At 25.7% G+C, this 18,503-nt stretch overlaps 2 protein-coding genes across 7 annotated transcripts in view; one reads left to right on the plus strand and one right to left on the minus strand.

Annotated features, from left to right (window-relative positions):
* Positions 1-286: 286 nt before the first annotated feature.
* On the minus strand, positions 287-7,837 carry LOC129968519 (ras-related protein Rap-2c-like). Of its 3 annotated transcripts, none has more exons than XM_056082491.1 (3): positions 7,542-7,837; positions 5,562-6,120; positions 287-429 (listed from the first exon to the last, which is right to left on the minus strand). In XM_056082491.1, exon 2 carries the CDS (start codon positions 6,107-6,109, stop codon positions 5,564-5,566), a length of 546 nt encoding a protein of 181 aa, XP_055938466.1. In that variant the 5' UTR covers positions 6,110-6,120; positions 7,542-7,837; the 3' UTR covers positions 287-429; positions 5,562-5,563. The 3 variants fall into 3 exon arrangements, with proteins under 3 accessions (XP_055938466.1, XP_055938468.1, XP_055938467.1); XM_056082493.1 differs by lacking the exon at positions 7,542-7,837 and adding an exon at positions 7,238-7,492; XM_056082492.1 differs by lacking the exon at positions 7,542-7,837 and adding an exon at positions 7,233-7,492.
* A 398-nt stretch (positions 7,838-8,235) lies between these two features.
* Positions 8,236-18,503, plus strand: part of LOC129968517 (DNA ligase 3-like) — a 103,067-nt gene continuing 92,799 nt past the window's right edge. For 3 of the 4 annotated variants that reach the window (XR_008784419.1, XM_056082488.1, XM_056082489.1), the window contains exons 1-6: positions 8,236-8,375; positions 9,134-9,554; positions 12,500-12,601; positions 15,239-15,373; positions 16,141-16,247; positions 18,042-18,086. Coding sequence is in view for 3 of the 4 variants with exons in the window: in XM_056082488.1 (XP_055938463.1) it covers positions 9,140-9,554; positions 12,500-12,601; positions 15,239-15,373; positions 16,141-16,247; positions 18,042-18,086 (804 nt within the window). In the remaining variant the exon portion in view is untranslated. Of the gene's footprint in view, positions 8,376-9,133; positions 9,555-12,499; positions 12,602-15,236; positions 15,374-16,140; positions 16,248-18,041; positions 18,087-18,503 lie in introns of those variants that run through there. The other variant, XM_056082490.1, reaches the window with a different exon arrangement.

Below are 18,503 nucleotides of genomic sequence, written 5' to 3' on the forward strand. Positions count from 1 at the left end.
CCTTTGATTTTCTTAATCGTTGATACTAATTGTAATGATTTATACAAATGTTAGGGATCAAACTGACCTGAAATAATTGCACATTCATAAAAAGAAAACAAACCAAAGGATTACATTAAGTAATGCTTGGATGTACAAATTACATATCTTCGGTATTTGTCATCACAGAATGGAGGCATTTCATTAAGTAGTCCTCTGCTCTGAAGTCATTTAATTTATTGTAAAGTTGTATGTTCTCCTAGTTGTATCTTTTATTACTTCAGATACAAGGCATTATGGTACTTTATATATTGCACGAGAACATCTTCATTTAGAAAGTGAGCAGTAGTAATACAGTCAATAAGGCAGCCTTCCATACTTCTTTCAAGCAATAGCATCAGGCCATTGGTCCACAATAAGAAATAAAGCAGTTGCCAATTTGTTTATGACCTGAAAATGAAATTCCATTGGGACACGTTAAACATATTACAAATGAAATTCATTAAATAAATTTATTGAAATGCTTTAAAAATATTTTCAATAGCCACAAAAAAAAAAAAAAAAATCTACAATAATAATTCTTAAAGTGTGAAATTAATTAGCCTTCAGGAAAGAGCAAATAACAAGAGGAGAAGGGAAATCTCCAATATTTAGAAGTTTAATTATTAGGACAGAAATCATGAAACAAAATTAAATTTTTAAAAAAGGTATTTTCTCAATACAAAAATAAAACATCAGTCTCGGAAGGTATTTTATTTAGAGGAGTTTGGAAAATTAATAAAAAGAAAAGAACAATGAAAAATTTAATTTAGACTGCAAATCTCTAAAGGATATGAAGTTATGTTGACTTTCAAGGCCATGATTTATCATGGCCTTGAAAGCAGTTTCAATTTAAAATTTAGATTCATCAAAATAACTAAACATAAAATAGAAGCAACATACACAAAGGATATTTGGGCAAGAAAGGCTGTTGTGAAACCAACAGTTTATAATACAGCAACTGGTTAGGCTGCCTTTTACAGAATGAAACATAACTACTTAAAATATAAAATGAGAGGAGGGAAAGGGAGAAAAGTCTTAGCATTAATACAAATACACAGAATTTCATACAACAGACATCAACATGTTAGATATTTTAAGTTGGAGCTAATTATGAAATATTTTAATCAAAAATATTATACTATATTAATTTCACCATGGTAGTTACTACCACTTCCAATCAAATCTTTTTATAATGGGAAGAAATAAAAATACAATATTTCAAATCTATGCAACATTTAGGGGATTCAAGTGTTCTACAAACACTTCCAATGAAAAAATTTTACAATTTACCTATATACTTTATTTGTACACCAACTGAGATAAATATTTTATAAAATGCTCATTTTTGCATAAACTATTATATGTCATGAATATAAAATTTCATATATGATATCTAATTCATATAAAAAATTTACAGGTATCAGAAATTCAAACATATGAATTGTAAAATTTCCTGAATTTGAGATGAAATTATAACACATTTAGAAGATATAGTTCAAGATGATACTTAGAATAAAATACTCAATTTAAAGGTAAGTAGGAAAACAAAAAGTTTTTGCCAACAAATGTTTAAATTGTAAAACGACAGAATCAAATTCATATAATAACTAAAAACAGCTTATCAATGCTATAGAAACATTCATTTAAGCATTGCATTAAAATAAGACAGAAATATAAGCAAATAAGTTACTTAAATTTTTCCAATAAGAAAAATTTTATATTTAATTATTTGTTTAACCTTTTTTTTTTTTTTAATAATTTGAGCAAGTTTGTAAAACCCAAATTCTTCAAATAGTTTAGCTATCAATAGATATTGAACATTACCACGACTATTGATTTAGCTTCATAAATAATTAAGTGAAATTGCAGATGATGCTGGCAAAAATTATACATCTAGACTTTTACAGGAATGACGAGTTAATGAGGTAATTATATTCATATTTACTAAACAAATAGTTAAAATGCAACTTTACCCATTAATTACATTTGTTTACAAGCTTAATTTTTTACTCCACATTTTTCCTAATTTTTAATTATTAATCTATTTTCTGACTAATTTTTCTTTTACATGTCTAAGAAATTCATTTTGGGCATCCAGCCAAGATCACATCTAAAGCTGTAACTACAGAAAAAATAATTAAAATAAAAAAGTCTCGTAACTGATTACAAATAATATTTCAAAGTAGCAACATTGAAATCATGGTTAGGGTAAATTCAGTGCCTGTTCAATTTTTTTCGATAAAGCAGAAATTCAGATATTATTAGGGATAAGAATCCTGACAGTAAACAAATGAATTTAAAAATATACTTTATCTACCAGCTGCATACATCAGTTTAAAATAAAAATCATAGGATGAAAGCTGATTAAAAATGCATATCCTTTCAGATAGGAAAATAGATGAAACTTTTATTTAGTTCTTAAATTACTATAATGAAATCATTTAGAAAAATCAATGTAAAATTTGACAGGAAAATGTCTCAATATCTTAGAGCAAATGCATCAAAGAATCAAAACAGTACTACTAAGAATAATTTTTACTAAATATGGTTTATGAAGTTTTTACAAGTCTGTTAAACTTTTTATTATAAATTTTGTAATATAGAAAAAAAAAAAAAAAAAATCCTGAAATTATAGTTAAAAGATAATTATAAAAATTTTACAATATAAAACATTTTTAAATTAAAGAACTCAATAAAAATACTATCATTGATAATATCACTTCTACAAATTTAATAATTAAATTTAAAATACTAAATTTAAATTAAATTTCAGAATTAAAATAGCCACACTTATATAACATAAATGAATCCATAGAAAATAAGTAGCTGTTAAGTTAGAAATACCCCCCCCCCCTTCCTCTTATCAACATCAATTACTATACAATTCTTTACATGATCAGACAGTTTTCAAGGGAAAAGGGGATAATTATCTTCCAGAGTAATTCCAGCAGGAAATAACCCAAAACACGTGATTAATTGTTCATTTATCTTTTTAAAACTGATTAGATAAGAAACATTATATGTTTATGTTTAAAAGAAGTATCTCAAAATATTATAAAAGATTATATCATTTAAAGAATTTTACTGAAAATGTCATTGTTTATCGAATTGTTATCCTCATTGTATAATTGAAAATCAGATGTTAATTATCTGGCCAAATTTTATATATAGACTTCTGGCAAATTTCAAACGGGGGGGGGGGGGGGGAAAGTGTAGTCCTCTCCCATAAAATGCAATTAAATACCGATTTTATAAGAAATCAGCGATTTAAACATTTAAAATAATTACTACTATGAGAAATAAAAAATACAATTTATTGTAATATCTTTTTAAATTAAATATTTAATTTAAACTTGCGATATTACACACTCACACTGATACATTTATTTAAAATGGAAGATTTAAACCAATTTTTATAACTTTTATATCCTATATAATAAAATGCTTTTTAAAAGCAAATTGGATTTTCAGTTACCTCATGTGCAGAAAGAAAATTGTTAAATAATTTGAAAAACAAAACACTGAAAAGTAGAAGAAAAATACCTCTAAAATATAATTTATAAATTATATAACTATATAATTTATAAATTATATAACTCATTAAAATTACTGAAGAAATTAAAGTGAATTCTAAATCTATGTGTCAAAATAATCCAAACAATTCCTATAATATAAGAAACCTGTAATTTTTTTTGGTGCAAGCTCACTAAAAACTTTATATTTCTTTTACCAGAAAAACTGGCATTTAATCCATTATTGGAAAAAAAAAAAAAAAGAATATAAAAGTCTACTGGCTAATAATAAAGAATGTTTTTAAAATATTTTGAAGATATATTTTAATGTATCAAATAGGTCTATTAAGAAATATGAAGGGACAGTTCTAGGTAGCGGTACCTTTTGGCGATTTGGCGCCAAATTTTTCTCGCCAAAGCCAGCGGACGCAGTAATCTTAAGAATTGTGTTCAGAGATTTTTTTCTGAAGATTACAGCGGATAAAAATTTGTCATGAAGTATACAAAAAGAAGTATTTATAAAAATTAAAAATAATTAGTATAAGAAGTATCATAAAAATGAAAAATTAACGTTTCTCATTAATATTTACAGAAAATAAAAATAATTAAAAATTGCACAATTTGAACAGTGTTAAATTTTAAAAAATGAACAAAAATAAAAATGCAATTTTTTCCAACATTCATACCAGCCATATTGCACCACAAGAAAAATCGAAAAGAGTAAGAAAATAAATACTTAACAAGACTTGGGGAAGACAAGCAGAAGAAATCTGAAGAAGCTGCCACCACTTGAGAAAGCGACGAGAGAAAAGAAAGAATTCGGTAGAAGACTTGAGGAGCAGCAGAAATTAAACGCTGCATTTTGACCTAATTGGTTGAAATTCAAAGTCATTTCGAACCTGATTGGTTTAAAAATTACACCCCCGATATCTCCCCATTACACCCCCGATGACACCCCCCCCCATTACACCCCCGATGACAGCCCCGAATCGTCACCGACATCACCGCATTCTCTTAACAGGGTTGCCATACATTGGAAGCCATACATTGGAAGCGTAGAGGAGTTGCCATATTGGCGACTTTATCTATAAAATTTGGCGCGTACCGTTCACTAGAATTCACCCCATTTCCCAGATTGATAAACAAATAGAAAAATACAAATGTGCTATTTTTTTCAATTATTTATAAAATAATTAATTGGGCCAAATGTTTTTACAAATCAACTTTTATAATCAATATGAACAAATGATTTAGTTTGCATATATTTTTACATATCACAGATCTTGTAACCAGAAGTAATAATTCAAAAAATTCCAGCTGTTTGTGACTTTTTTCAACTTTTCAAATTACTTGATAATTAAGTACAGGGTTAAAGAATTAAAGTTAAAAGAAAGCCTTTTTAAATAAAGACTGGTACATATTCCTAAATTTAACCAAACCATAATCTAAAGTAAATAGCCCATCATTTGATACTTATATCCAATTTTTAAGGTATTAAAAAGAAATAAAATATTCTCTCACTGATGATAACAGTAAGTTATAAACATTAGACAATTTTTTTAATTATTATTTGTGTTCTTAAAAACCTTAAACATAGTATATTTTTAATTGATGTTTACTTAATATTTTTAAAATAATTTTAAAATTTAAATTTAATTGAATAAGATGCATAAAAAATAAATCTAAACAAACAGATAACTTACTTAGTTTAAAAAATAAACTTGAGACAGTAAATAATATATTTCACAATATAGATACAAACACTTTGTAGAGTATTAAAAATATAATCTTTTAAAAACAAATTATATGATAAACTCGTGAAGAAAATGGAAGTTTTGATCCCAATATAGTTAAGTAAGGCTTTTAAAAGTATAAACAATGACATTATCTATCAACTTATAAATTTCCTTCAAAAATTTTTTTAAGCATGCAAAGCTATGCAATATCACATATACTGATTTTTAAAGAAAGCTTATTATTTATATACATGCAGAAATAAAATGACATTAAGAAACAGATTTTACTTACTATCAAAGAATAACACAACAGCAATAATTTTGCTTTTCTCTAACTGTGGAATAATTCATTTCCCTAACTATTTCAGCAAAGACTTCATTCACATTGCATTTATTTCGAGCGGAAGCTTCCATAAATGGACAGCCCCATAATTGAGCAAGTCCCATGCCTTCCAGAGTAGTCACTTCACGTTGGTTTTCCAGATCAACTTTATTCCCAACGAGGAGAATTGGCACACGTTCGGTATTTTTGACACGCATTATTTGTTCCTTCATATTCTTGATATCTTGAAAAGTTTGATGACTGGTAATACTATAGACTACAACAAAACCCTGCCCATTTTTTATATACAGGTCTCGCATAGATGCAAATTGCTCAGTTCCAGCTGTATCAAGTATCTCAAGCACACAAGGAGCTGAGTCAACTTCAATTTCTTTACGATAGAAATCTTCAATTGTTGGGTCATATTTTTCCATAAACATTCCAGACACAAACTGAACAGTCAGGGCACTTTTTCCAACTCCTCCACTTCCCAAAACAACTACCTTGAATTCACGCATGGTGTGGTGTGCTGTAAAGACAAAAGAAATCTATATAAATACCAACATACTTCTAAAAAATGTATCTAAAAATATCAGATGTAATATACATACATATATTTACTGTATGCACAAACATTTCTATTAAAACAACGGTAATTTTTTAGAAACTATATTCTATCTAAAATATAAATTAGAATGTTAAAATTTTTAAATTTAAAATTATACCATTACATAAAATGATTTTAAAGGCAAATCTTATTTTAATTATTAAAATAAAATACAATTAAAATATAACATTTAATTTAAAATAGCTGGTTTAATGCAGTACATTTTAATTAGTGAATCTCATTTTCATCAATTTTACTATTTTCTTATAAACACTGAAATAGATACTTTAATATAATTGAAATAGATACTTTAATATAATAAAAATTTACTGTCAAAGTTATAGCAATGCTAATAATGAAATAATTCAAAATCATTTCATTCTCTAAATGCTTTATCAGAAAGAAATGTGACTTATAAAAAAGAAAAGACTGAATAATAATAATTAAAAAAATATGAAGATAAACAAAGACAGCAATAGAAAACATATCATCAAGATGTGTGCTAATGATATGTCAGATAAGATACTATTATTTTTCAAAAACATTAATTATAATACTTTGATTATTAGAAATATACCTGTTTACTAAAAGCAAATACAAAAACTTCTAGCTTTAAGATATGTAATAATGAAGAATTATGAAGCAAATTTTGAATTGATATAACATTATATATTTTTCAACATTGTATAGAGAATGAATCACTTTGATAGTGCAATATCTTGCTAGCCAAAATCAGAAAATTCAAGTTTACTAATGCAAATGGCATTTTAAACTTCATAATCGCAATTAAAAGCATAAAAAGATGAAATAAAGAAAAAAAATTCTGGAACGAATTTTAAGTTTATTCAACTACTTAAAAACATGGTTATCATTTAACAAATAAAATGATTATAATTCATCTAAGTTCTTAATGTTTAACTCTAAATACAAGTTCAGAAACGGCTATAAATTATTGGGATGATATTACAAGTTCAAGATATTTCACAGTATATTTAGTTACTAAATATAGAAGTTTAGCAGCTTTAAGACAATACCTTACATTCAGCGTTTTTGAGAACTACACATTTCTTTCCTGACGTATATTTCAGCGAGGACTGAAATTCATTGACACATAATAAAGCTCACAATTATGACCATTTTTTTCTTCTCATAAGGTTTTAGAACAAGTAACTTTTGATCAAAACTATCGCCAACATACAAAGGGGAAAACTGAATATCACGCATGGTTACTACAATGAAGTCATTGATGCCACTCCCACTGGCTACAGAGTGGAACAAAAGCAATAATAACTTAGCACAAAAATGTGGCGCATAAAGAAATTAAAGATAACTGTAACAAATACCTCAATGAGTAATTTTCTGTGTTAATAAAGGCAGACCAGATAATGAGCTTCCTGCATACACACACGCACGTCCTGTGTACTTTAACTGAGCATTTTTACAAATAATTTTGTCATCTGGGGAACTTCATGCAAAACATAAGCAATCTTAATATTCGATGCAAAAATTTAAAAGAACAAAAAGAAGTTATAAAGCAAATTAAAAGTTAACATTAGCAAACAATATACTTATACAAAGCTCTCAGGCTGACCCTCATATCAATAATTTCAATAACTCAAGACTACTTTGTTGCCAGTCCTTTATAAGATAAGGAGGTGAAAACAGACAAATATTCACAGATGATATCAAAAACAAACATATTTTTTAACGGTGAAGCGCTGCAATTCTGAAATCAAAATACATATATTAGTTAATAAAATGTGAATTATTTTTTTAGTCATAAAAAAATCCAATAAAATACTTTCAGTCGTAAATGTTGGTCAGGAATAAAATTTTTTAAAGATTTATTTTTAGAACGAAAATTATTGTAAAAAAGGATTCAACAGAAAATATTTTACAAAATTTTATCAAATCAATGCGTTGATAATTATTGACTAAAGAAATAACATGGAAAATTATTCGAAATTTATCACAATTAAACATAAAAGGAAGAAAAAAAATTTAGCAATCTGCAAGTGAACTGAAAAGGAAAGTTGTTTGTTTTTGTTCTATCTCGTCTGCTGTGCTGCCCTCCTGTTTCGGCATGTTTGACATGGCACTAGTTCTTGAATATTTGAATTAGTACTGTTTTTCGCACAATTTATTTCTGTAAAATTTTTTGGCAATAAACGTTAAAAGTAATTATAATTAAATTTGTACTAATTCCAATTACTTTTAATCTTGAGAGTTTTCAATAAATCAAATATATAAATTTGTGTATTGATTCAGAAATTTCATTTTATTTCCTGTCAGTATAAACTGATGATTATGTTTTAACATTACCATTAGGATTAAATTATTGTCAAAGCCATTTCATTTGTATTATGTAAAAATTTTGGCGTATAAAAATTATATTTTTACATTTTATTTATTAACTTTTTAAAGATTAATATTTAGATCATCAGTTCTAATCTCCCGTCAATAAGTTAGTCGTTATAATTGCAGAAATAATTATTACCAATTCCTCTTCAATGATGTCGTACATTTAAAATATGCTTTAATTTTATGTCTCTATTGTTTTAATCTAGAGAATGAAAACTTTTTAAATATACATTTAATTTCATTCTCATTCCTGTTTAAGAATTATATTTGAAATACTTGATATTGCGATAATATAATAATTTGCTATGGCGATAATTTTAACTTTATTTAAAATCCTTTATTTTAGATAATTTCAAAAACAGTTAGTATGAAAGTTCTATGGAATAATAATGCTTCTATTTTTGTTCAATCATCATTAATAACAAATGCAAGAATTAAGTTGTAATAATTTTTGGCTTTAAATACATTTGAATGATTACTTGATGATACTAATAATTATTTATGAGAAAATGCAATACCTAAATGCAATAAGTCCTTTTTTTTTTCCTCATTAAAATGTATTACTTAATTTCAGGTGTGGATGCAAATTAGCAGATTGTTCCAAAATGTGTACTGGAGTACAAGATATCTGAAGTATTCTTTTACATTCCACCCAATAAAAGTTACACATAAATTATCACATAAATTATATTTTCTCATAAGATTATCTATGGCTAATAACAGATATTGTATAGATCTTGCAAAGCGAGGTACTGCTGGATGTAAGGAATGCAATAAAAAAATTGATAAGGGACTCGTTAGAATTGCAAAGATTATTCCCAACCCTTTCACGGAGAGTGGAGGTGAGATGAAGCAATGGTTTCATGTACGATGTATTTTTACTAAACTTTCAAGAGCAAGAGCTACTACGAAAAAGATAGAGAGCACAGATGATCTTGAAGGTTGGGATGATTTGGAGGAAGACTACCAACCAGAAGTCTTAAAATGTTTAGAAGGTTAAATATCTTTTATAAATATGCATTTATGTATTAGTATTTATTATAGCAAGTAAACATCTATATTTACTCTTTCTTTTTCTGTAAAAAAGATAAGCTTAAGTCAGTTACACTTTTGTGAAATTATAATTAAGTTTTTTTATTTATAATACTTATTTCTATTTAATCTTATTCTTTTAAGTATTTTTTTCATCTTCAAGGTAATCTGTCTCTTCTAGTACAGGTGAATTAAAAGAAAAATAATTTTTTTTAATACATTAAATATTTTTCTTACCTGCGACTGACTGCATTTGCAATTATGTGAAATCTTGTTTTTAATACAATGATAAAAATAGAAATATTATAACACTATGCAAAGATCTTGATAATGAACAGTCTTTCATGAATTGGACTGCAGATATGTATAAAGGCATTAGTATTTTTGCTATGCTGCTTAAAGATTTTTTTTTTCGCTGCAAACACTTGATAAAAAAAATGAATTTTGAGTTTGATTTTATAGAATACAAGTTTTTGATAAATTCTATTCAGTTTTATTTAATACCTTTACATATTTCAGTATCTTATTTTGATTAGTTAATTTACTTTAATGACACATTTCATTCTTTCCCTATAATAGATATTTCTAGTTATAAGTACATTACTCTTGATACAAATTAGAAACTATACTCTGTTTCACCCTAACTTGGCAGTATTGTAAAAGGTAGAAAATGTGACGCTCCGCTTTGGGAAAGAGTTCTCCATCAATTCCGATTTTAAAATAGTTAAAATGCGCAGAAATTTATCAAATAATATCATAAATTACAGAAATCCTTTTTTTATCAATATGTATTTAAAATTGTTCTCAAGTTAGAAGTGTTTATATGTTAAGTATTTTGTAAATAAAGCGAACGAATAAAACTAAAAGATTAACATAATGAATTCCACTTTGGCTAGAACCGGTCTTCAAGGTCAAATATTTGGCGCGCTTTTCTTTTACATCTCCGCCAAACATTCAGGTCTTGTAAAATATTATGATTTTACATTATCCTGTATTTGACGAAAAATCCATGCATATTTTCGTAGAAATGAGATCTCAACATTAGATAAAGTTTTAAAAGATGTGAACGATTATACAGATATCTTTTCGAAAAACATTAGCCGAACTACGCTTTTACCGAATATTGAAAGATTTAGGGTTTTCTTTTCAGAAACGATGAAACGAAATGAAATAACATTAATGATTTATTAAAATAATGTATCAATAATATTAAAAAATAATGAAAATAATGAAACAATTAATTCTCCGATAAAGTGATAATATAATAAAGTAAATAAATATTTACTATTTGGCGAAAAATTTGCGAGATGAAGTTTCGCCAGTGATTTGCATTTCTAGTAACTTTGTACTTTAAAGTAACCCAGTTCCCCTGATAACGACTGCGATTCGGCATCCCTAGAATATACACTACTGCCAAGTTAGGGTGAAACAGAGTATAGAAATTCTAATTCATTCCTATTCTTTAAAATCATTTTGAAATAAAGTTGCAAATTTATATATACCATTTAACTATCATGTTGTTTCTTTTTTTTCGTTTATTATTTTCTGTTCTATATATAGGCTATAAAATATAGTTCTTTTATGATATTTGCTAGTTTATTTAAAGTAGCAAGGATTCTGTTTCAAAACAACTATTTCCTATTTATTTATAGATTTTCAAAAAGTCTTATGAAAAATAAGCAAGACCATAAAAATATTATTATATATATAAAAAATAATTTCATTTGTAATCTCGTTTGTTGTAATAGTTAAAAATTGTTAGATGATGGAAATAATCGACCATTCAGTTAATTTAGAGTGGAATTTATTTTAATGTGTTGAATATTTTTCATACTTTCATGAGAATTGTTAATTAAATGTCTAAATTAAAAATTGATAGTTTATACAATATTTGAACGAGAATTTAAACATATTATAACTTATATATAACTCTCTGCTTTTTAAAAATTAACTAATGACATTTGTTGAATTCAGATTTTAAGATTAAGTAAAATATCTTAAGCTTAATATTAAATTTCTTAATTCATTTTTATTATTATGTGCAGTATCTAGCATTATTTTTCTTAAAAATGCATGCATGTTTGAATATTATACCTGTATAATATTAATAATTATTAAAAATATTAAATATTTTGGTACTATTCCATTAGCTGGGCACAAATGTCGCCAATTGTGAACCCAATGCGAATTTGGCATAAGAAATCTGACGGAATTCTACATTATTTGGCTATTTTTCACTTGCGCCCAATTAATGGATTGTGAACCAAACACGAATTTGGCGTAAGAAATTTGGTGCAACTCTACATTATTTGGCAATTTTTTGCTTGCGCCCGGCTAACAGAAATAAATGTTATTTGAAATATATATAAAATGTTATTTGAAATATATATAATAATATAAAATGTTATTTGAAATATATAAGTATTTAAGAATTTTCAAATCATGATGTTTCAAAAGTACTTTCTAAAAAATTTGAACGAGAGGCATAGTAGTTAAATTAAGGTAATATCATATGATAACTTAAATTCTGCAAAAATTATTCTTTAGCTTAGAGCATGTTATGAAATTTGTGTACATCAATAGTGCTCTGTTTAGATAATTTCACACTGAATTTTAATACTAATAAACATAATCTATTATTTATAGTTGCAGATTAAATAAATGGAAATATTAATTGGAAGCTAAGCAAATTCCAGAAATCAAAGAAATTACTCTATCTCTCATTCTATCATTACACGTACATGCAATCTTGTGTTATATTGTGGAAATTAGCTGATAACAAAGTTTTCATGCTTATTTGTATGTGCATGTATGTAGATAGAGAGAAATTCGGATATTGCAAAAATGCTGTATGAGATGTGATGCATTTATCATTCACATAAAGATGTTTTCATTTTTCCTTTTTCAGAATTTTCATCAAATTCACCTACAAAGAAAACACCTACGAAGAAAACTCCTGGAAAAGCAAAGACAGCAGAAAATGATGATAATGATGAGCCATCTATGTCAGGTATTATTGAATTAATGCCTGATATTCTGACTTTTAAACTAAAATAATAGTTTCATTGCCAAAGGGTTTACAAAGTTTTATATTGACTCTTTTATATAATTATCATCAGAATCCAAAGCTTTATGTATGCATATAATAGCTATTTAAAGTCTTCTATTTTAAAATTAAAGAAAAAGTTGAAGAAGATTATTTATTATATTTTGTTCTTTGTAACTATAATAAATTGTTACATTTTTTTTTAAAGAAGAGATGTAAATATTAAAGGTGTTACTCAAAAAACATGTTATTTTTAGTCACAGTAATCTATCATTAATATCATCTCTGCCTCAGAAAATTTTATCTTAACAGTGTTAGAATGATGACATAAATACTCACTTACACCATAATTTTATTTTAACTGACAGAACTTAAACCTCTATCACGGTGTCTTCAATATTTAGAATGTCTAAGTAACATTAGTAAATGTATTGTGTGATATCTCCACAATGGCACTTGATATTTGGCTTTTGTATTGTGAAAATATAATAATATTATTCAATATTTTATCTGTGGGATTTTTTAAGAAAATCTTTATTATATCACAACATGCCATCACATTATTTAATTTCTTATTGATATGATCTTGTTTTGAAAATACATATGCAAACTTATAATCTTACTGTATAAAACCAACATATATTATTTTGTCTGATTTCTTTGCCTTAAAAATAAATGCTTGAATTAAATGGCTGTTATTTAGCTGTGCTTCTGAAAGTATTTTAGCTCTCGTAGCTCTTAAACAAAATTAAAATTAACAAATAAAATGAATAAAAACAAATATATTTTTTAAAAATATTTTTGATGACTGGTTAATAATGTTCTGAAATTTAAGCTGTGGTTTTTTTTTTTTTTTTTTTTTTTTTTGCCATGAATATGTGCTGTTATACTTTTTTTGTTTCCCTTACTTTATAACATCTAGGTACATCTGCGTGTGTGTGTATTAATTTCTTTTACATAACATTAGAAATTAACAAATATTATTAAAATAATTTTCATTGATTTAAATGCAATTTTTATTCTGATTGTTAAAAAAAATTATTTATTCTAATAATCGCATGTTTAATTTGCAAGATGTTGAAACTTTCTCGATTATTTTTGCATTTTAATTTCAAATACGGAAGCAATTTCTAAACTTTTGCCATTTGAAATAAGAAGAATCTGTGTTTATTGGCATACTGTGTGGTAGATTTTTACTGCAAAACTTGACACAATTATATTTTAAAGAGTAGGAATGTACAATTAATTTTTTTATTTAATTAAAGTTGTATAACATTTTAGTTGGATTAATTTCCCTAAACAATTTTTACACTATTTCAAAAATTAAAAAATATTTCTTAATAATGTCTCAAATTTAATATTGTTATTTTTTGCTTAATTTTGACAATTTCTAAACATTTTTTGAAGAATAATTTTCCATGCTGCTTACACTGTTAAAGAGTTAGAAAAAAGATGTGTTTATTATCTGTGCAATTATGTGTAAAATTAGAGAATTGGGAGTTCCAATACTACAAGATTACAAAGCGTTATTAAAAAATTCGTTATCCTGAGAGTTAAGCTTTAATTCACCTGGTGATTTCATGGTATCCAACTCCAATATCAGTGTTTGCATGCACAATAAATAGAAGAGTGCAAGATATTAATATTAAATGGCTTTTAAATTTACTGCGATTCGATGCTCTAAAATACTCTGTTGAGGAAATCCTTTACAACTTTGCACAAAAACATCAATTGAAATTAAAGACAACTAATATTTCTAGTAATCCAGCTGGTCATCAAATGCAACTATTTTTTTTTAAATAATTCATGCTCAACATTTCTTTAATGAATAATGCTAGAATATTTTGTTTTATATTATTTTGTAAGATTTTTTAAAAATACAATTGTATCCTATTTAAGTAATTGAATTTTTAAAAAAAATATATTATTAACCTTTTACATTTTAACCTTAACCTTCTACATTTTAAATTTTGATACTCTAGAAATGCTTCCATTCTTTGAATTGATGTGATAAATTTTCATATCCTATGCATATTGAATTATTACATTAACTAGAAAGAAGCAACACTCTAAATAATTGGTTGTATAATAGTATATTTTCTGATGGAAAGTTTGAACAAATATTCATTCATTGCTTGAGCAAACTATATCTTAATCAATTATAAAAATTTTATCATTTATTCTTATTATTATTATTACTAAGTTCATACATTGCTGCATAATGAAACTGTGATATAAGCTAAATGCTGTTGATGTATAAATGTTAATTCCAAGAAACTCCCTCTCTCATTCCCGCTAAGTTTTATTTCAGGATTTGAATTTTATTCTTTTTAGCTATTTAAGATGATGTTTTATGCTATTTAAGGAATTTATTACTAAAATAAAAAAAGTTATTAAAAATATTTAATTATTAGGATGAAATTAAAGATTCTGTAAATATGTTAATAATTTTTTAATACATTAAAATTCTAATAATAATTGATTACATGAAAATTGAGGGTGTGACAATATTTATTTATAGCCGAAGGAAAGAAAACATTTCCATATGAAAACCTAAATCTTAACTTATGTATATTTTTCTTTCATCTGTACCATATTTAGATGATGAAATAACACAGGTGGAAGATAACTCTTTCCAAAGATTCAGGAAAATTTGTACAAAACTGGGTAAACATCCTAAGTATACTGACAAGACAGCAATTCTTGAGGAGTTTTTCACTAAAGGTTCTGATGGTGGTATGTGAAATATTGATATTTGTTTACAAACTTTTATTACATTCTTTATTATTTACTGCTCATAACTTATATTTATAAAGTTTTTTTGATAAAATATCATAATTATTAAATTAAATATAAGTTTCTATTACTTGATTGCTGTAATTATAAAAGGTATTTTCTAAACTACATAATTTTTAAGTGGTAAATTTGATTTTATAAATGTAGTTAAATTTCCAAAAATGGATTTGGAATGAACTAAATAGATGACCAGCTTATATATGGTATTGATTATGTCGTCTCTTTAATTGGGGTTCTGCATTCAGGAGAAAAGGTTTTTTATTATGCCAAGGGATTTTTTTTTGTGATTATCCTAATTTATTATGAAAATTTGAAAAATATCTATTGTTAAATAAAAGCATGCAAATATTAATTAATGAAACTGTTCAATTAAAAACATTGTTTTGTGTATATATTATTTATCAAATATTTTCATGAAGTTCCATTACTTCATATTTGATGCTTCATTTCCTTTGAATCGATTATTAAGAAAAGTAAATTGTTTGTGTATACTATATTTAAAAGTATATGTGTTTCAAAAAATATCCATGAATATTAATTATGTTTCATAATGAAATTTAGAAGAAAAATTTTATCATTATTAATTTATTCATTTTTTTTGGAAAATCTTTAATAATATTTTCTAGTTTAATTCTTAGTTTAAACAATTTTTATATGCATTTTATTTGTATATGTTTATTCATGTGTATTTATTATTTTTTTTGCAGAAAGTTTTAAAGGGAATTTGTACTTATGGGTTAAAATGCTTTTGCCAGCTGTTGAGAAACGAGTTTATAACTTGCAGACTACACAGATACTTAAGATTTTCAGCAAGGTGAATTGTTCATTAAAACATTTTTTTTTCAGTGAAATGTAATAGAAATGAATAATCTAGTTTCAATATATTTGAGAAATTATATTGGTAAAACATTTGTGTAGGAAGATGATTATATTATTGTTTTTCTTAATATTTTTTTTTGTGCGTTTGTTTTAGTATCATATTAATCTACACTTTATAAACTTAAGCCTGATTATTTTTAATTGGTTATATACAAATTAGATCATTAATTGTAATTATTTGTTAAAAAGTTTGAGTTTTATGAAAATTTTATTTAATGAAAAATGATAGATATATAACATTTTTTTATGGGTATATATATTTTACACATTATAAAAAATACAGCAACATCTGTAATTTATTTTGTTCCTCCTTATAAGTCAACTTAATTAATTCACAAAAAAGACTTTTTGTGCAAAGCAGATTTTAAAAATGTTGCTTTTCAATTTATATATATATTTGCAAATATGAGTTTGTTTCCATAGTATGTTTTCAATGAAATAGAAATTTCATTACTCTGGGCTAATAGACAAAAGGCTTTGAGAAGTAATTGGGATAAGGAATGATTGAGAACAGAGCTTACTGATGAGGCTTTAGAGAAGGGGAGAGAATGTGTTGGTACATTCTAGGGGTAGAAGAAAAATATTTTTCTGCTTTTTGCAGTGTTTTGAAATGTTGACGAAGTTTGTTGCAACTATTTTTAGAAAAAGGGAAATAAAAAGTTCCATAAATTTTATTGTTTATTCTCTATTCTACTTGCTAAGTGATATATTTTTAAATATGCAGAACCTGACTAAGTCCAGGGGCATATGGGGCAGTTGCCCCGTACCCCCACATCAGAGGGGCCCCAAATCGAATAGACAGTTTATTTTACGTTTCAAATTGTCAAAAAATCAATAAAATGGACAGAACAATATTTTATTCTGACCATTTCGTTCTGGGGGGGAGACTTGATAGATATATTAGGTTCTAGTCAATTTTCTTGTTATATATAATGAGATGAAAAATTTAAATACCACTTTAAAGTTCGGTTCTCCATTATTGAAGTAATAAAGCAGTGAGGGCCCCCAAAAGATGTTTTTTCCCTGGGTCCCAATTAGGCTAAGTTGGGCCCTGTAGATATGTAAGACATAATGATTAAGAGAAAAAATACTCTACTTGCTAAGTGATATATTTTTAGATATGTAAGACATAATGGTTAAGAGAAAAAAAATTATAATACAAAACTTCAGTAAGTAATTATTATTGTTTATATGCGATATTCTGTAGAAGATTTTTATATTGAAAAACAGTAAAAAAGTAAAATAATTTGCAGTAGATAAGGACAAGCACTAAAATGCAGTTTGAGGCAATATGTAATATTTCTCACCCGCGTAAACATATTCTTATTAAATAAATTCATTGCTGTTATATCATAAGCCGGAATACATATGTTTTGTTATCCTATTCTCTGGAGGATAATTGGGAATGCTTCTGTAAATGTGATTGTTTAATTTATAAATTATTTTGAAAGAAAAAGTGTAGTTTAAAGGATACTGGAAAACATTTTTATGTATTTGTAAAAAAAAAAAAAATATTAAATTTATTTTGAGGTTATTTATTATTTTAAATTGAAAACAAAATGGCAAGGTCTGTAAAAATATGTCCACTTTTCTCTGTTGAATTCTTTAAAATGCATCAAAATATGTTGAAGATGTTTGATTAATTTTCTTTTATTTAACTCAACATAGGATATTTGCTAGTATTTATTTTTTACAGCTAAATTATCTAAAATGTCTGAATTATTTTCAGATTTTTCAAGCGTCAAAAGAGGAAATGGTTGATGATTTACAAGAGGTAAAATTTTTTTGTAATTGAGTGAAAATGTATGAATAACTTTTTATTATTTTTTATCATAGTTTTACCATGTGATTTGAAAAATTTGAAGGAAGAAAATACTTTTTTTTTCATTGATTTTATGATTAGGTTTGAAATTCTTTTCAGATTTGTTACAAGAGGTTTTTATCTAATTTTCAAAGTGGTTAATTTTATTTATTTATGATTTTTTTTTTTTTTGCAAATGCTGGATATTATGCATATATTATCTTTTGTATGAAATAGAATTACCCTTAATAGATTTACATATTGAATTTATACCTGAAATTAGTTTAAACCAGTAATATTAATGTTACTTACAAACTTAATGTGGCATATAAAAATTGTAATTGTTTTAATTTAAAATACCAATATTTTTGTTTGTTCAGTTGTATGTAA

This window comes from Argiope bruennichi, chromosome 5, assembly GCF_947563725.1.
Source record: "Argiope bruennichi chromosome 5, qqArgBrue1.1, whole genome shotgun sequence".
In the NCBI taxonomy this organism is placed as follows: Eukaryota; Metazoa; Arthropoda; class Arachnida; order Araneae; family Araneidae; genus Argiope; species Argiope bruennichi.

Bases quoted from the DNA above. Each gene is read 5' to 3' on its own strand.
- LOC129968519 (XM_056082491.1), bottom strand. From the start codon at position 6,109: ATGCGTGAATTCAAGGTAGTTGTTTTGGGAAGTGGAGGAGTTGGAAAA.